We start from the raw sequence: 18205 nt of genomic DNA, 5'->3' as shown, positions 1-18205 counted from the left end.
TACGCTTTCAGTACATCTTGCTGATAATGCAGCACTTAGAGGCTCTCAAGTGAAATTTTCAATGCAGTACCTATACATTAAATTTATTTTAGTTTCATTTTAGCATTTTCTGAATGACCATATAGTTTGCATGTGCCCTGTTTTACCATCAAGTTTGTGTCTTTTCCTAACCTCACAGGGTTTAGGTTTGAACTAAAATAATATTCATCATAATAAACATCAAGCTCAGAGAGCTGCATTACTTTTTTTTACAAGACCTTAGTAGAATTTTAATCCCCAAGATCCCAGGTTAGCATTTATTTCATTAAAATAAATAGTTATGTGCATGCAGAGGAGCTGGAAATCTGTTTTTCAGCTGCATAAGATAAGACACCATTTCACATCTATGAAATTGTGTCAGACACTGTAAATGTAATAAAATGTTATCAATTGGCTATGAGTTTCTTTGATTCAGTGCATCCGGTGCTGCATAAATAAATAAATAAATATATATATAAATAAATTGAAAATCTCTTAATTTGCTGCAATCTGTGGCTTTGAGGTATGCAGCCATCCAGGCATGAAAGATGACAGATGTGCCCCTTCTCCCTATGTACTGTATGTGTCGGTGTGTTTATCTATTTTATGTCTTCCTGTGCCTTTGCTCTCTCAGGACTAAAGCTCTCTGCAATATGGGCCTTAAATATTCTGTCTAAAAGATTTATAATAATGTATAACTATCACGGGCTTATAACCACTTTGTAAAGATAATAGATTACTAAACCAAACAGAACTAGATGTTGCAGCCTTGGGGGATACTGTGTAGATACTGTGATGTCCATATGTAATCTAATCTTTTCATTATTTTCCTTCTTTCTTTATCATCTGTTATGATAAACATCTGTTTGTGTGCTATAGCTACTTTTAAAACTGGATGTGCTGCAAAAGGGCCACTACTGTCAGGCAGTTTTACAATGTCACTTAATGTCTCTGAGAAATATCTTATATTTACATCAGTTTTGTATTTACAACATATTTTATTCTGGCACAAGACTTCACTGAAAAAGGACCAAATTACTTTAATCTGATTAGTGATTCAACAAAAATGTCGGGCTGTGCTTCAGGAAACTTAAGCAGCCTTTGATACCACTGACCATAAAAGACGTCTACAGTAGATAAACTGGAAAATACAGTAAAGCTCCCTGCCTGAAATAGTCTTCAGTTGATTCAGGTTGTACGCAAGGCAGGGGCTGTTGTTGACATTTGCATATTAACCAATCATTATGACATGCAAAACACTTTTTTTTTTTTTTTTTTTGGTTTGTGTCTGGACTGCCTTAAAATTTAAAGTTGACTGACTTTGAAAAGTCAAGTTTAGGTTATTTTGTGATGTTTCAATACAAATAAACTTTTCTAGTAAACTTAATTCAGTTGTACTTCAGAAAACATGTTCAGTAAGCTTAAGATATTGAGTTAAACCCACAACTGCTCAGTCACAGACAGACACTGACCTGAATGATTTTTTACAGTGAGTCCATAGAAGATTAAGGGAAATTCGCTCATGCTTTCATAATGGTCCTTTGTTTGCTTTTCCCAACAGACTGCTGGATCCCTGCAGTAACTTTCAAGATGCTTGTGCAAGAACCATTCTCACCTCTTCACACTTGCTCCTAGTTAGTTACAGAACAGATATTAAAATGCAGCCGTTAGTTTATAAATCACTTATGGCCAAAAATACATCTCTGAAAAATATAAACCCAGCAGACCCTTTAAATCTGTAGGAAGCAGTCAGCTAGAAGTGCCTCAAGTAAAAACCAAACACTGTGTTGGATTAAACTATTGTGCTGCACACAGAATGAATCTGCTATCCAAAATGCACCCCAACTTTAACCACTTTCAAATCTAAATTAAAGACTCCCTTAGTATCCTCTGCCTTTGAGTGATTTTTGCTGTTGCATTTTTATTTCCCTTATTAAATTCAGATTCATTTATTACTGTTCTGTACTATTATTGTACTACTTCTATTATTGTTGCTTACTATGTTATTGTACTATTATTGTATTGCACTACTTTTATTTCTTTTTAACCAATATACTATAATGTGTGTTATTCGATTCTATTTCAGTACAGCTTCTATTTCATTATATTTTTAAATTTTATTTTAATCTCTGTTTTGCAAAGCCACAAAACATATAACCTGCATTACCTTGTTTTTATTTACCAATATTTTGTGCTAATGATGATGCCATCCATCCATTTATTATCCCTCACCCTGACCTCCCATAATGCTCCACTACACAAGGACAGTTATAGCAATTATTCACCATCAATAACCTTTTTCTCAAAGCAACATCAAGCAAGTTATTAAATATTTTTACTTGTATGGCTCTAATCACCAGAGCACCAAGATATCATCATCTAATTAGTGATTAGTGAATTAATTAATAATTAGTGATTAGTAATTAGTGAAGCTTACATGATTGTCAGATGTGTCTGATTTTAATACCGTAGGTTCCTCAAAGGTCGGACATCAGTCATAACAGTGTCATCACAGCAAATCATTTAACAGAATGCAACTGTTTCTAATGCTGAATGTGCAATGAACAGAGGGCCATAGACAGCCCACATCCAGCCAGGCCAGGGTTAACAGGGGTTCTTAAACTTTTGTGACCACTTCTGATAGTTAAACATTTCTGAAGACAACCTTCCCAAATAAATGAGAAAAAAAAGGCCTGGACTGTGACAAGATGTCAACACACTGTGCTTTCAGCTCGGCAACACTGAATCCAAGTTTAATGATTTCAGGGTCATATTTCTCACCATACATGTGGGTGCTTTCACTGGCGGAGGGTTGTCTCCCACATCACTGATCCACTGCATTTGAATTTTCCATGTTTTTATTTATAGGGATTTTTTTTTTTAGAACATTTAGATATAAAAATAACTAAAAAAAATAATTGGCTTTGTAACTTACCTCCTCCCCACCATGGAAAAAACAAACACTTGGCAGTACCACTGCCCCCAGCAGCCTACTAGATGGTCCTCTAAGGTTCTGAGGTTGAAAATAATTGCTATAGACCACACACTTCAAGCTTTCGAATGTACCCTTTGTGGTGAAAAATCTGAAAAAAAAGACTGACACAGACACAGAGCTGACATGACCAAAGTTGTCTTTATGGTGTTTTAATAATACTTTGCAAAGGATCAGAGTACAGTCATACACGGAGTATGATAATAGGCTGATAACGAGTCAAGAATGCAAGATCATTTTATAGGTCAAAGAGACAAAGGAGGCTGAGGATGTGCATACGTGTACTGAGTGCTATCAAAAGTTGTCCACCTGTTGAGGGAGGACAGAACTCATCAGTGCCACAGAGGAAAAGCAGCTGTGTGGTCAAGGGCGTGAAACCAGTTTATTCCTTATCAAACCATCATCGGATGAGAGACAATCCTGTGAACATGCCTCCCTCATTCCAGGCTAGCCTAGGCCATACATACATACTAAGTACAAAGTTCAACATATAATTTTTCCACTACACCTTAATGTCTCACTTTAATAGTGAAAATATAATAGTTTTGCAGAAAAAAAATGTAATACATGTTAGCAAACTGTTTGTTCTGATAGTTTACTACATGACAGGCATTTACACTGAACACATTTGGAAAAGAGAGACTATGAAATTCTCCTGTAGCTATTTGAAGTAGCCCTAAAGGTGCACTATCAGAGTATAATAGTCAGAGGTGGAAGTAATATATTAGGGCTGCAACTAATGATTATTTTCATCATCGATTAATCTGTCGATTATTTTCTTGGTTAATCGATTATTTATAGATTAGTGTTTTGGTCTGTAAAATATCAGAAAATGGCATCCTCAAATGTCTTGTTTTGTCCAAAGCACAAAGATATTCAATTATTTATTGTCGTAGAGTAAGAAAACAGAAAATGTTCACATTTATGAAGCTGAAATCAGAGAATTTGAACATTTATAATTAAAAAAATGACTCAAAGTGATTAACTGATAATCATACAAGTTGGTAATTAATTTAATAATTGATTAATAATAAATTAAGCAATTAATCATTGCAGCTCTACAACATATGCAGCTACTTAAATTACTGTAACTGAGACATTTTTTGGGTACTTTTATTTTTATGAGTATTTTCTACTCTGCAATTTAAACCACTCATCTGCATTTTTGTAGCCAATAAGACTATCAGTTGCAAACAAGCCAATGAAAACCATGACATACTGCAAAAAGCAATACTGCAGCAGGTCTGAAGAGGAGACCATGACCACTAAACAGTGCAGGACTTGTGGGTAATTTAGACTGAAGATTTTGGAAAGACATAAACCCCTTTAATAATTCAGTAATGTAATAATAGGGCAGAGAGGGGAAAGTTGTCACACAAGTAAATTGTCACATTGATTTTATTTCCAACATCAGAGGGAGCTATCTAAATAATCTGTCAGCTCCATGTGCAACTCACTGTTGTGAAGTAATAAAATAAGTAATTAAAGATTTTAAAAAATCTAAGTATTAGTGCTCAAGAATTTATTATTTAATTTAATATAGAAAATGAGTGACCGTGATGTACCTGTACCGAAAAATTTAAGTGAAAGCAAAAACTTTGACAAGATGCCCCACTCTCCCCTATTTCTTCTTGTGCACAGATTTTCAGTACTCTTTCCACCTCTGCTTTTTTTTCAGTGGTTTTATCAGCATGCATAGTGCCCATACAGTCCAGAGAACGGTTCCTTTAAGTGGCTTGAGTGAAAACTCAAATCCCCACAATGCATCGGCTTATTCTCCGTCGTCGAACAAAAACGCGGAAACAAAAGTCAGTTTGTCAAAACAAATAACACCGAGTCGGCAGAAAGTGAGCGTAGTTGCAGCTGACAGCTGTCAAAGTTAACACCGTAGCTTCGCTAACCCCGGCCGAAAGATCTGCCATGGCTATGAAAAGAATACAGAAGGTAAGAGGAGAGAGTGATTGTCTTTTCGTAATTTATTTAATGTACAGAGAGGCATGAAACGATCACGGAAGTGTCGCTCTAACGTTACGTTAGCTCGTCAGTCATCGCATAGCATTTGTTTGCTAACCTAACGTGGTTGATCAGGTTTTATAAACGTGTTAGTGCTGGGTAATTGATTGACAAGACGGCTTTTATTGCCAGCGAGTCAGTTGTTCGTGTCAGTGACGATGACATTACACAGAAGCCATTTATCTTTACATAAGCATCTGTTGTTAAACTTAAATGTGCTAACTTCGCTGGCAGCTAAAGTTGGCCTAGCAATCGAGCAATGTGAAAGCACTTTAAGGTGTGTTTCTGGCAACTTTTCAATATACTTTCATTTCCTGAAATCTGAGGTAGTCGTTTGCTGACGTAAGTTTACAAGTTATTACCGTTATTAAACCGTAAATTGAGATGACAGCTTGTTAGACTGTAGATTTAGTTAGTTTCGTGAAACTGTCGATCGCTTCAATTGTTGTTTGTTTATTTGTGCAGGAGTTAACTGACTTAAAGAAGGACCCACCAGCTTCATGTTCAGCTGGTCCTGTAGGGGACGACTGTAAGTAAGAGATTACCTCATGACATGTATAGAAACCTGTCATTTCCGTACTTTTTAAATCCTGTAATCTGCCACTGTCATTTTTGCTAACCTCATTGTTGTGGTTTGGGGACTAAATAATGTTCTCACTAATAGTGTCTTTATTTTTGTTTCTTTTAGTATTTCACTGGCAAGCTACCATCACGGGACCGGTGAGCTTTTTCTGGATTAGTTTCCTGGATTTTCTTGTTTTTTCTTTCTTTTTTTTTTTTAAACCAAGCTGCTTCTGGATCTCTAGACAATGGTGTTTTATGTTGACTTTAGAGCCCTTTCTATTTTGTATGGACAGCACTGACTGGCACAGTCTATCCCAGTGTTTCTCCTGAAGCCTGTGGCATTACTGAGACAACAACAACAACAAAAACAACAACAAAAATGTCTTAGTTTAAATAAGGGAAATCTTAAACAAACAAAATTAATGACAATCAAAATGTATGGTTGCTCTATCACTGCCTTTTATCTAGAGCCCAACCAATATATTGGCTGAATGAAGGATGATTAAATGCCTAATATTAGCCTATCACAACTTTTTTCTTACTTCAGATTTATTATATACATGTATTTTGCTCTATATGTGTTTTTCATATTTATATTTTCATTTCATATGAGAAACGGCTGTTATATTAGTCTAATACTGCTCTCTCCAGATCAGTGAATCTCAGTAATTTCAACTTGCAGATCATGGTGGTTGCTGATCTACACCAACTTAATCTTTAACTTTGTTTTGTGTTGTTGTGTGACTTCAGCGTTTTGAAAGGACAGTTCAGGTTCACTGAAGTCACACAAAAACACAAACGAACTAACAGATCGAGGCAATAGTAGACAGCAACTTCTGTGTTCTACAAAGTAAAATTATTGATTTCACCTATGTAGTGCGGTTGGTTTGGAGATATCAATATTTGGCTTATATAAAGTTGGTTTCCCATCGGAAAATGCTTTATAGTTATTTATAATTATTAAAAATACTGGCAAAACTTATTGCTTCAGGGCCCTGATAGTTTGGGCAATAATATTTATTTTTAAATTGCAAAATATCCTTCCTCTTTTACATATCTTTGTCAAAAGTGTTAGCTTCTTTTGAGGGACCTTTGCACAAATGTGTTTATGTATATATTCTATATTTTGTAGATTATATTCTGTAAAAATTTACTCCCTAATATTGACATTGGCCCTAAAAATCTGGTATTAGTTATGACCTAGTTTTATCCCATAAGGACACAGTAATATGCACAATTTAAGAATCGTTTAACCCTTTATTTCAGGCTGACAGCCCATATCATGGAGGACTGTTCTTCCTTACTGTTCATTTCCCCACTGACTATCCCTTTAAACCACCAAAGGTAAGATTCTTATTTTAGAGACTGATTAGCACAGAAATACATCACCTTGTTATAACAGACATGTTTAACTGTTTTCCTACATTTTATAGAGCACATTAATCAATAATGAATAACTACATATATGGCTGCAACTAACAATTATTTTCATTTAATTATCAATTAATCTGTCTTTAATTTCCACGATTAATTGCTTAGTTGTTTGGTTCACAAAATGTTTGAAAATGGTGACAAAGGCCAAAACAACATCCTCAAATGTCTTGTTATGTCCACAATCCAAAGTTATTAATTTTACTGTCATAAAGGATGAAGAAGAATTTTTTTCTTAAGAAAATACACAAAGCAATTAATTGATTATCAAAATAGTTGGCTATCAATTTAATTGGTATTTATTACTGCTTTTGTTTTTTTCATAGATTGCCTTTACAACAAAAATCTATCACCCTAACATCAACAGCAACGGCAGCATCTGCCTTGACATCCTGAGAACACAGTGGTCACCTGCTCTCACAATATCCAAAGGTAACTAACATCTATGTTTTGCTTGGACAGTGCAGTATATACTCAAGGGTAAATTTAACATAAGGAGGGAATGCCAAAGATGAGTATGTTGCATTGTATCAAACATAGCAAATCCACTGTGCTGTCACCAAATCTGGATTCTTCCAAATGAATGACTTCCAGCCTCAGCGAACACGGCTAACAGGATTTTCAAGGCTGATTATCCAAAAATGAACCTCCGCACCCTGTGTACTTTTGTCCCTTTGAAATTGCAGGGTTTGTACTGTATAATTGGAGCAGCAAATGTGGTATATCATATCTGAGATGAAAGTAGAAGCTAAAAATACACTCTTCAAGGACCTAAGTTAATGGGATTTTGATATGAAGGTGCATGAAATCAAAGCTTGTCCATTTGTATTTAAATTGGTATGGAGAATGAGCTAAGAAGTTGAAAAGTCATTTTTGATAGAGTTGAAACCTGTGTGAATACTAATTTTTGTTTTTCTCTTTTGTTTTTTTTTGGTCAGTTTTACTATCCATATGCTCTTTGCTATGTGACCCAAATCCAGATGATCCTCTCGTCCCGGATATTGCAAAGCTTTACAAAACAGACCGGCAAAAGTGAGTACAAAAGCTAAAGAATTTGGCATGTGGAAAAACTTGTCAGTCAAGTATTCTTCTGAAACCTGTTGTGATTCTCTTTTGTCTTTAGGTACAACAGAGTAGCCAGGGAATGGACCGAGAAACATGCCATGTGAAGACAATTACACATTCCTGAGCACCTCAAAATATGACAGTACTGTTTCAACTGTTCATCCACACTGGTTCTACTTGAGGTGTTTTTTTCTCTCTTGGGGCACTTTCTCTACTTGGACTTTACTTGACTTAACTGTTTTTACTGTTTATTTTATTTTTACTTTAAACTGGCTTTATTTTTATTATTATTTTTAGTTGTGGTGGGATGGCCTGATTGTATTTTTCTTTTAATAGATTGTAAAAGACTATACTGAATTTATTTTTCATCATTTTGCATTAAAACATTTATCAGAAAGTAAACTGTAAGCTGTTTCTTGGTAATACACACAAGTAAACTGAAAGTCTGAACTGTCTTGCTGTGGTATAAAATGTTTGCTTCTTCATAACCAACAAAGCAGAGCTTGCCCCTTATTTCATAATTGACATGGCCACTAGGTGGTAGCCTTTACTTTTCACCGCCCAAGCCTTTTACATAAGACAGTCTCTCTCCTGGACAACTTAATATTCATGTTTGTATTACATTTAATTCAGGCCCACTAAGTAAATGGTTATTCATGTGGATAGTGGCTATTATAGTGTCCTGCAGCTGAATGAAAATTAACAGAGATGTTCTGTCCATTGAAATTAGACCAACCCATTATCATCACTTCTGCTGATTGCAACACAGTTGCTGTACACTACACAAGTGTGCAGATTTTAAAGGGATAGTTTGGATTATTTGATGTGTGGTTTTATTAGGTACTTATTAACCACCAGCTATTATCCAGTGGATGCTGGTCAGTTTGGACAAGCAGCAGGTACAGCACAGAGGGTAAGCTGTACTGCTGTAGACAGGGTCAGCAGCAAAACGTAGTTTACACACTTAATAAAGGTCCACCTAAAAAAAGATCAATGTCATTTTAAGTGAATGCAATGTTTACAATATTTTCACTGCTTTACTTTGCTATCAGACTGCCTTTTTAGATGGGAAACGGCAGTTATATGAGTCAAATATCGCTCTCTGCCCAAAGTCCATGGGCAAAATCAGTAATTCTACGGGTCTACCACTACCTCCATCTTTAACTGTGTTTGTGTTATTGTGTGAGTTTGGTGTTTTAAAAGGTTAGTCCAGATTCATCAAAGTCACACAACAATACAAACTAACAAACAAACAAATGAAGGTCTGGTGAGGTAAAATGACTGGTTCTGCCCATGGTGTTTGGTTGGTTTGGCTTATTTGGCTTATATAGCTGTTTCCATTTGGAAAAGGTTGCCTGATGGCAAAGTAAATCAGTAAAAATATTCTAAACTTAACTTAAACTGATGTAGATTTTTGTAGGTCAATCTTGTTAAGTGGCTAAAATAAGTTTTGACTCCATCCACAGCTGTACATCGCTTAGCTTCCTTGCAGAGACTCCTCTCTGCTTCTTCACACTGGGGGAGTGCTAACTAACATCACTGACAATTGGTAAATACATCATACACCCCCACATCAAATAATCCAAACTATCCCTTTAATATTTCTGCACTGCTATGTTGATATGAGTTAACCAGACTACTGGCTTTAATGAGGCCTACTCTTACACAAATGCTCACTCTTTCAACTCTGCTAACCCGCCAAAAGAAAAACATTTATGATCAGTCTTGCTACTTAAAATGAAACATTTTAAATAATATGATGACTGAATGCAGTTTTTCCTCACAATTAAAATCACGGTAGTCTCCACCTTTAGTCTAAGATGATGGAAGTTTTCACTCCAAAGCAAGAAATGGACTTTGCTTTTTGGTCCAAAACATTGCAAAAGCACACTGTCTAACAAGCAATATAACATTTCATTTGCAACATTCTGGCACTATACCTTCATCAGGCAAATTGTTTGTGACAATGAGAAGTCATCTTAAGTAGGGAGTGGTTGTTAGTCTGCAACCGATGACATTCCTCATGTGCATTAAAAAGACATAAATAGCCACTGGCTGTTAAACTGTAACATGAGTCTGTTGTGAGGTCAAATCACAAGAATTCAAACTATACATTTAAACAAAAAGTTAAAATAAAACCATAAAAATGTAGATTTAACATATGGGAAATGGCACTTAACAAGGCCATATATCACTTGAAACTGTCATTAATCATTTCCTTGCCACAGCATGAGAAAAACCCCTGAATTTTATTTCTATAGGGACTTTTTCAAACTGTCTGTTGTATACATTACTGAGCTCAGTGACCTTTATCATACCTCTTGGTTCTGTATTACTGTATTCAGCAGCACATATCCAGCATCTTGGTTCTCTGGATTGTGGCCCACTTTCTAATCTGCTGTACTTAATGTAGGCTTGCACCACATTTGTTTTGGTTTCTCTTTCCTGTATTGCTTCCCCTTAGCCATTCTCAGGATGTGTAGTGTTTCCTCTATAAACCAATAAATTGGCTGCATGGGGTGTTATTATAAACTGCCAGCCTGACTGAAAAAAAAATGGCATAAAAATTCTCAAGTCAAACCTGCCTTTGTGCTCAATCATTTATAGTGACTTTCTCTTCATATCCAGGGGTATTAAATTGACTATGTAATATAATGTTCAGCTCATAATAACTTTGGCTCCCTATAATTTTCTGTAATATTTCTGGTTTATGCAACTCTATACTTCTCCTCCACTACATGTCAGAGGCAAATATTGTACTTCTTAGTCTGTAATTTACTCTCACTAAATTTCTCTGACAGCTTTAGTTACTAGTTACTTTTCTGTTTAGTTTCCATAACCTTCCTTTCCAATGAAAACCATGTATCACCAGATTTGGTGATTTTGAATGTGAATGTTTCTAATAAACTGAAGGATTATGTGTTCTTTTATGGGCTGAGAAATTTCCCTACTTTTAAGCCAAATAAACAATAAATATTTAAACAACCCTTTTGGATTAGCTGGAAAATGCATTGTCACAAAGCTGAAACAGACAGGCCTGGTTTTTGACACCGTGAAAAGTTGACTGGTTCTCATAGCACAGTGAAACTACAAACATATGATGATCTCATAGAATATGATGCATTGCTGCTCATTAAACTACCCAAAGGTATATGAAGAACAAAACCAGCTCCAAAAAATCGGGACATTGTGTAAGACATAAACAAAAACAGAATGTAATCATTTGCAAATCATTTTTGACTTGAATTCAATTGGATATAGTACAAAGATGAGCTGTTCAATGGGCAACAAAAGACTGGAATAGTTGTGGAACACTAAAAAAAAATCTCTCAGAAACATTCGAAGAGGTAAACAGGTTAAAGGGGTAGTTCACCCAAAAATAAAAATTCAGTCATTATCTACTCACTCTAATTCTGATTGAAGATGGGGTTTAGTTTGGTAGTCCAAAAAACACTGCTGTAGTTTCACAGAAAAACAGTGTTGCAGAATCAGCCAAACAGCTCAAGTGAATGATGACCAATTTTCAAACACAAAAAACAACAAAAAAAATAAATACATAAAACACCTCCAGTAGACAGTATGTTTGTATAATGCAATCCAAGTCTTCTAAAGCCCCAACATGCCAAGGTGGCTTTAAAGATGTCATTTACACCATGTTTTTAGGCTAAATCTTCACTGTAGATCCTTGGCTTGGAGCCATGTTCATGTATGCATGCACACTGTCTGAACTGGGTGTGTGTGTGTTGTGACAGTGTGCATGCAAGTGACCAGCATGTCAGGGCTGCAGAGTGATTAAACTATATAGCTACATGCATCATATACAGATATGGAAAATACATATTCCACAGTACACAAAAACACATACACCAATACATGCATTTCTTTGCAGAATTAGCAAAAGAAATGGGTAGCCTACAGTTCTGGTCTGCTTTCAGCTGGCACTTAATCTTAGTTATTTTTATATCTGGAATCAAATTTATTTCACCGGGTAATGTGTTCCAGAGTTGACAGTCCGTAATGGCGCAAGCTGATTCTCCAAATATAGATTTACGATGTGGTATTTTACAGTTGCTATTCTCTATTCTCCTAGTTACTGTGTTACTGTCTAGTCTTTGAATATATCTGGAAAGAAGCTCTGCAGCTAGACTTTGATATATTTGAAAATAATTTCAGAAAACAAAAATGAATGAAGCTCTCAAAGCTAAGTAGACTGTGTTTTTTTTATTATGTGACAGGGATGCCACTTGACAGGCCTTTAGTCCATTATTTTGATGGTGAGGCCTGGATCCATACTGTCACGCAATGTGAAAAATAACAGAAAATTACAGTGGATAGTGGATCATTGTAGTGGAGTATATTTATAGTGTGGTATTAGTACTTTTACTTAAAGTTACTAAAAGGAACTTTCATATTGTGTTGATTTCGGAGGCCCCAGTCGATGCAGTGGTTTGTTCCCACTATATTAATAATAACAAAATATAATGTCAAATATAAAATGACCTAAGGAGAAATCTCTTCCTTCTTTTTTCACTGCCTAACAAACTACTCACTGTAACTTTGCCAGGGAAAATGTAAACACAGGCTCATTTCAAAAATTTCAAGGAGAATCTGACCCAGCGGCAGCCAATAAGAAACAGCCTCTTCTTGCTGATGGTCTTGTTTGCATATGTAGGTCATATAGAGGCTTGATTATCAAACTGAGATGATTTCATAACGAGTTAAAAACAGTCACCGTAACTCAATTATACCTGTGGTAATGGTTGTTACCACAAAAGCAAATTCTGCGCATTTTATTGTGAAAGGTTTAACTGTTTGGAAGTTTTCTTCACTGTAAAGATTACCATTATCTTAAAACTGTAACAAAGGTTATCAGTCCAGTTCTCTTATACTCTTATTGTTGTCACTGATTTTACTGTTGGTCCTAATTACATCCATGTGTGCTGAAAAGTTGTGAACATAACACATTGTCCAAGACAGTAAAGCCTGCTGATAAAACTTTGAATTTCTTAAAAATACCCAGGTTTGGAGATTTTCACAAGAAGCCAGGGGGAGGTAGATGCTCAAAAAAGTGTTTCTGGGAGGAGTCTTGCTTCTTTTTTTTTTTTCTTTTTCTTTTTTTTTCTTTTTTTTTTGCAGGATGACACGTGAAACTTTTCTGAGGAGTTGGTTGGTATGTTTGCAGCAGTGTGCTGTGCGGCGCCCCGTTAACTCGGCAGACAGCCTCAGAGTAAGTGTGCTCCTGCCTATTTTTAGAAGTCTCCCTGCTGGAGGAAAACGAGGAAAACGACGAGCCTTGAAGAAACTTCAGAGGAACGCCTCGATGGCGCTGCAATGAGCTCCCGCAACACAGAAAAGTGACGGAATTAAAAGTTAACAGAAGTTCAGCGCGCTTCAGCTCAACTTTACGGTGGATAAAAACTCAGCGAGGAGGTTGACGTAGTGGATGTGGGCGTGGCCGGACCGTCCAACCCCGCCTCCCCGCTGGCCGCAGCCAGTATTACTTGAACGCGGTGGCCACTGGAGAAGTTGCTGCGCAGCGCAATGGCTGCCCAGTGCGACACAAGCGGATACCTACAGCAGCAGTCGGACCATGGCTCCAACAGCGAGCGCAGCACCGACTCTCCTCTGCCGGGCTCAGAGGAGGATCTAAGCGGGCCCCATCCGCTGCCAGACCCGGAGTGGACTGAGGAGCGGTTTCGGGTGGACCGTAAGAAGTTGGAAATCATGTTATTAGGTAAAGAAAAAAACAGATAACTCAAGTTAGTGCAGTAGTAAATTGAAGTATTTTCACCTTTTCAACTTCTCTCCTGCCCACGTTTCATCTCATGTAATTGTGGCCTATTGTTGTTTCCGAGAAGCTGCACACTGTTGCAGCCCTCAGACGTCCCTCTGTTTATTTTAGAGGCATAAAATAACACCTTTAAGTGCATAATAACTACTTTGTGGAGGCAAACTTTAAATTTAGCTTTAAATTTTTAGGGACGCGCTGTCAGCATTGTCAGTAACCCTGCGCGTGTCCTGTTCGTGATCCGGAACCAACCAATTAAGACAATTAAGTCGAACCAATTAGCTTTGCGCTTTCAATTAGTGCCACCACGTTACAAAGAACAGCAAATGAAATGTAAAGGTTTGACAACTGTAAGTCATAAATTATCAGTCATATAGGCTTTTATGTATGCCTGAAACTAAAGTTTGAACAAAAGGTTGAGAGGTCAAAGACATGAGACGGTAACCATCAATGATGTCTTGCTGTGTTTAAGGAGGTAGTAACGTGCAGTAACCACAAGCTGTCGCTACACAAACTCCCATGGTGTGCATTTGTTTTTAGACTAAACTGAAATTGACCTGAACATGCAGTTTTCTTTCTTCTCAGTGAAATAGTCTGCACTCCGAAACACAAAAGCCTCGACTCACTTCAACAAAAAGGGAACTGAAAGTTGATAAGTTTTCTTAGAAAGAGGCTGTATACAAGTACAGTTGCAACAGTTTTCATTAGAAAGTGACATTTTCATGACTGCCATTGTCAAAAAGGCAGCATCGTGTTGACTTTTCCTGCTTGTCTGGTGTCACTGTGTGTTTTTGTTGTTAATTTCCTGTGTGATTTCGCCTCTAATGATGTGCAAGTGACAGTGAACAGTTAAGCAAGTGATGACAGGCTCATAAAGACATGGCAGGCCGGTCTCTGTTGAGTGGTCCCTGGAAACTCCAAGGCTGAGGTCGTTTATCACAAATTTCAAGACACAAGCATGTTGAGTATTAGAGCCTTTGGATTTGTGGGCTGGATTCTTTATCAGTATTTCTAGGACTGTAAGGCAGAACTGAGCAGGAGTCAAGCAGGATTACAATATCAGTCATAATCACACTGTAATTAAAAGAAAGGCACAGTTTACCCCCAAATCAAAAATGCATATTTTTCCTCTTCTCTATAGGTTGTCACAATTATTGATACTTCAATACTGCATGTTTAAAACGATGCACTCATAACATTTGATACTATCAAAAGTATCAAAAGCTATTTAAGACACAGAAGAGATCTAAGTGCACTTTCAAGGCCTCAGGTCATTTCAGGCTTTATTTTCCTGTCTGAAATATGGCTTGCAGCAGAGTAAAGCCAGATAGTGTTCAGTGACTTTCTCTGTAAAGTCAATTTAAAAAGGGGGGGATCCAAATCTGTGTGCCTAGGGCTTTATTTACTTTTCTTTGTTACCAAAAAAGGGTATAGAGTATCTATTTTTATACTAATATTATATCAAACTTTAAGATTCTGGTATTGTGACAGTGCTAATTATTGTGCTGTTTATCCATTTAGATTTTTTTTTTGTGTGAGTTGGCGAGTTTCGGTGATATCTGCCATAGAAATGTCTGTCTTCTCTTGAATATAATGGAACTATCAGCTTGTGGTGCTAAAAGCACCAAAACATGTTTGAAAAACTCAAACTGAAATCATGACCTGCTCACTCTCATTTAAGAAATATTTTCTTTCCACCTACACTTACCAGCTGCATCACTGCTCTTGCTATGTAGCTCAGCAGCGCTCGACTAAGGAGGACACTATTAATGTTTACATCCCATGCTGCCATGAGCATGACCCCGTTGTCCATGAGTAGATTCATGCTTCCTCCTAGGCGTTGACACACTTGGTGGGTGTAGTTCGGTATTCCTACATGAAATTATTCACAACCAGATCTCTAGATTATCTTGAATAAACGGATCATGATTTCTGGAAAGAGAGACTGTTGTTGAGTTTTTAAAGTATATTTTTTTGGCGCTTTAAGCCCCACAAGCTGATTGCTGTGTATTTTCATTATATTGGAGAGAAGGCAGACCTTTCTATGGCTGACGCCTGTAACAACTTGGCCAGGTCACTCTTGAAGAAGAGGTTTTTAATCTCGATGAGGCTTTTACCTGGTTTAAAAAAGGATTATTATTATAAATTTGGAGTATTCCTCAGCGAGCAGCTGGACTTGAAGTTTATCCTCTGTGCTACACACATACAGACATATGCACGCACACACGTAGTTCCCCTCGAGAATATCCTGGTTGCTGCCTCGCTGCTCGGTACATTCCTCAAAGCTCCATGTCATCCCCAACTCTTCCAGGAAAACAACTTAACCAGAGGCCGGCCCTAAATCCGAGTGTCCCGGACATACCAGGCACCACGTCTCGCACTGTACCTAAATGTGTGTGTTTGTGCGTCTGTACGTGTTCTGTATAATCTGTCCAGTCTACTGGGACTCTACAGTTTGTAAGTTTAGTCTCGAGTCTCTGCCAACATCTTGTTTCCCGATTGCTGCATCATGACATCATGGCTGACATTGCTCATGTTGACATTGCAGCTGGGTTGTAGAATAAAAACGGCTGCTCGACTGTGCAACCACTTTAACCTTTGACCTCCGGCCTTCAGGAAGAATCCAGAATGTCTGGTTGCATCATAGGAGCTTGGTTATCTCTTAGCAGACGTTACACAGCCATTACATGGCTGGGTTTTGTACATGATGCATTAATGACTACAGAAAGCTGCAGTCTAGATTGGTTTCTAGACTCTCATCTCCCTTTTCCTCTGTATCCACAGGTGTTAATTTAAGTCTTAATAAAAGGCTCTTTTAGTCTCATCCAGTTGGGTCAGAGCTTTGTAACATCTGGCTGTGTTTTGATTGGATAAGCTGTAGACTTTGACGCGGTACATCATGTTCTGAAGGCCAGAGTTTGGACTATAATGAATAATTTTATGGGAACTCCAGTATATTTTTATTCAGCATTTTATTGTCTGTGACGGTATCTCTGGCTTCCCTTCCTGGAAAATTAAGTGTGCTGGACCCTCGGCAAAGAGCCACAGGGTCAAATCATTCTGTGATCACTTCCCAGACTATAACAGCTCATCAGCTGAACTTTCTTGTGAGATCCAGGTAATATGTCGAGAATTGATAAATATCGAAGCTGTTATGACTATAGATTATATTTCAGAGACGAACATAAATTTCATAAACTGGTCATAAACTGGAAACTCTTAAAATACTCTGCTTTGGAAACCGTGTTCACAACCACCTGTTTTAGGAATTATTATGTCAGTGGCTAATTTTTAAGTAAACTGCTGTGAGCTACACTTGGTTTTGTACAGGAAGGCTAAACTTTCATTCACTTTCATGCATATATGGATAACAGGGTTAGGGTTGCAGCAGTATGCTGGTTTCATGGTACACAGTATATTTGCTCATCTATAGTATCAAATTCTACTTTGTCTAGCATAGTCTTTATTTAAAAAAGGACTTTTTACACATACTTCCATTAAAAAATGGTTTCATATCTCTCAGGATGTAATTTGTGAAATTATAAGAGAGCGTCCAACCAAAAAACCTTCTGTTTTCATTCCTTTCATGGGTCATTGTAACTGATAATATTAATAATTGTATAATACTGTGAAAACAATTTTCTGAGATGGTTATAGTTCCAGGAACATCTCATACCGTTGCAACCCTACTACACATTAATTTGAGGTTTATTTTTGTTTTTTTATTTATTTATTTATTTATTTTTAAACTGATGGACAAACTCTGAGCCGCTAAATTTGTAAACTGATTAATTCCACAAAGAATTATATATCAAATAAACATTACTAAGGAAAGGAACAGTTTAAATTAGGATGCAACTGACCATTATTTTATTAACAGGTTAATTAATAGATTAGTCCTCCAATTATTTTATTGGTAATTGATTAACTGCTTCAGGAAAATAGTGAAAAATCAAAACTGGTGACGTCTGTGAGTTAGCCTTCTTCAACAGGAGCAGGAAGCACAAAATATTTGCCAGTTTTGCTCAAGAAATGACTCAGGAACAGTTTATAATCAAAATAATTGCTGATGAAGTTTCTCTTGTGCAACCATTTGATTAATGAAATGGACTAATCATTGAAGCTCTCATTTAAACGGATTATCAGAAAAGACCATGAAGATGTTCAGGATTAAATAAAGTTTGTTTTTGTATGGATTAAATATAATCTGCAGTTCAATTTCATTTGTATCCAACCAGGCTGTATTGATCAAATGCGGTGTTACATTTTACCTGGTCTGTGATTGGTCAATCAGTACCTAAATACATGGATCAGTTTCCTCTGCTTTTCCATCT

General features: G+C 36.8%; 2 protein-coding genes across 2 annotated transcripts in view; both read left to right on the top strand.

The window, feature by feature from the left end:
- The first annotated feature begins 4793 nt into the window (after positions 1-4793).
- On the top strand, positions 4794-8538 carry LOC146315552 (ubiquitin-conjugating enzyme E2 D4-like). Its single transcript, XM_084735344.1, has 7 exons — positions 4794-4954; positions 5489-5552; positions 5712-5743; positions 6854-6931; positions 7345-7450; positions 7957-8050; positions 8142-8538. The coding sequence occupies exons 1-7, from the start codon at positions 4931-4933 to the stop codon at positions 8185-8187; spliced, it is 444 nt and encodes a 147-aa protein (XP_084591470.1). The 5' UTR covers positions 4794-4930; the 3' UTR covers positions 8188-8538.
- A 4511-nt stretch (positions 8539-13049) lies between these two features.
- bicc1a (BicC family RNA binding protein 1a) overlaps positions 13050-18205 on the top strand; it is an 83550-nt gene continuing 78394 nt past the window's right edge. Inside the window, exon 1 of the mRNA XM_084735956.1 lies at positions 13050-13817. Coding sequence (XP_084592082.1) covers positions 13625-13817 — 193 coding nt within the window. The 5' untranslated portion in view covers positions 13050-13624. The remainder of the gene's footprint in view (positions 13818-18205) is intronic.

The sequence above is a fragment of the Lutjanus erythropterus genome, chromosome 14 (assembly GCF_056507025.1).
Source record: "Lutjanus erythropterus isolate fLutEry1 chromosome 14, fLutEry1.hap2, whole genome shotgun sequence".
NCBI classification, from domain to species: domain Eukaryota; kingdom Metazoa; phylum Chordata; class Actinopteri; order Lutjaniformes; family Lutjanidae; genus Lutjanus; species Lutjanus erythropterus.
Note: the sequence above shows the minus strand (reverse complement) of the source record. Positions and strands in the feature narration are given on the sequence as shown.

Excerpts from the sequence above, each read along its gene's own strand:
- LOC146315552 (XM_084735344.1), top strand. The coding sequence starts at position 4,931 with ATGGCTATGAAAAGAATACAGAAG. Across the intron at positions 5,553-5,711 it reads TGGTCCTGTAGGGGACGACT|TATTTCACTGGCAAGCTACC; the intron begins GTAAGTAAGAGA and ends TGTTTCTTTTAG. Across the intron at positions 6,932-7,344 it reads ATCCCTTTAAACCACCAAAG|ATTGCCTTTACAACAAAAAT; the intron begins GTAAGATTCTTA and ends TTTTTTTCATAG.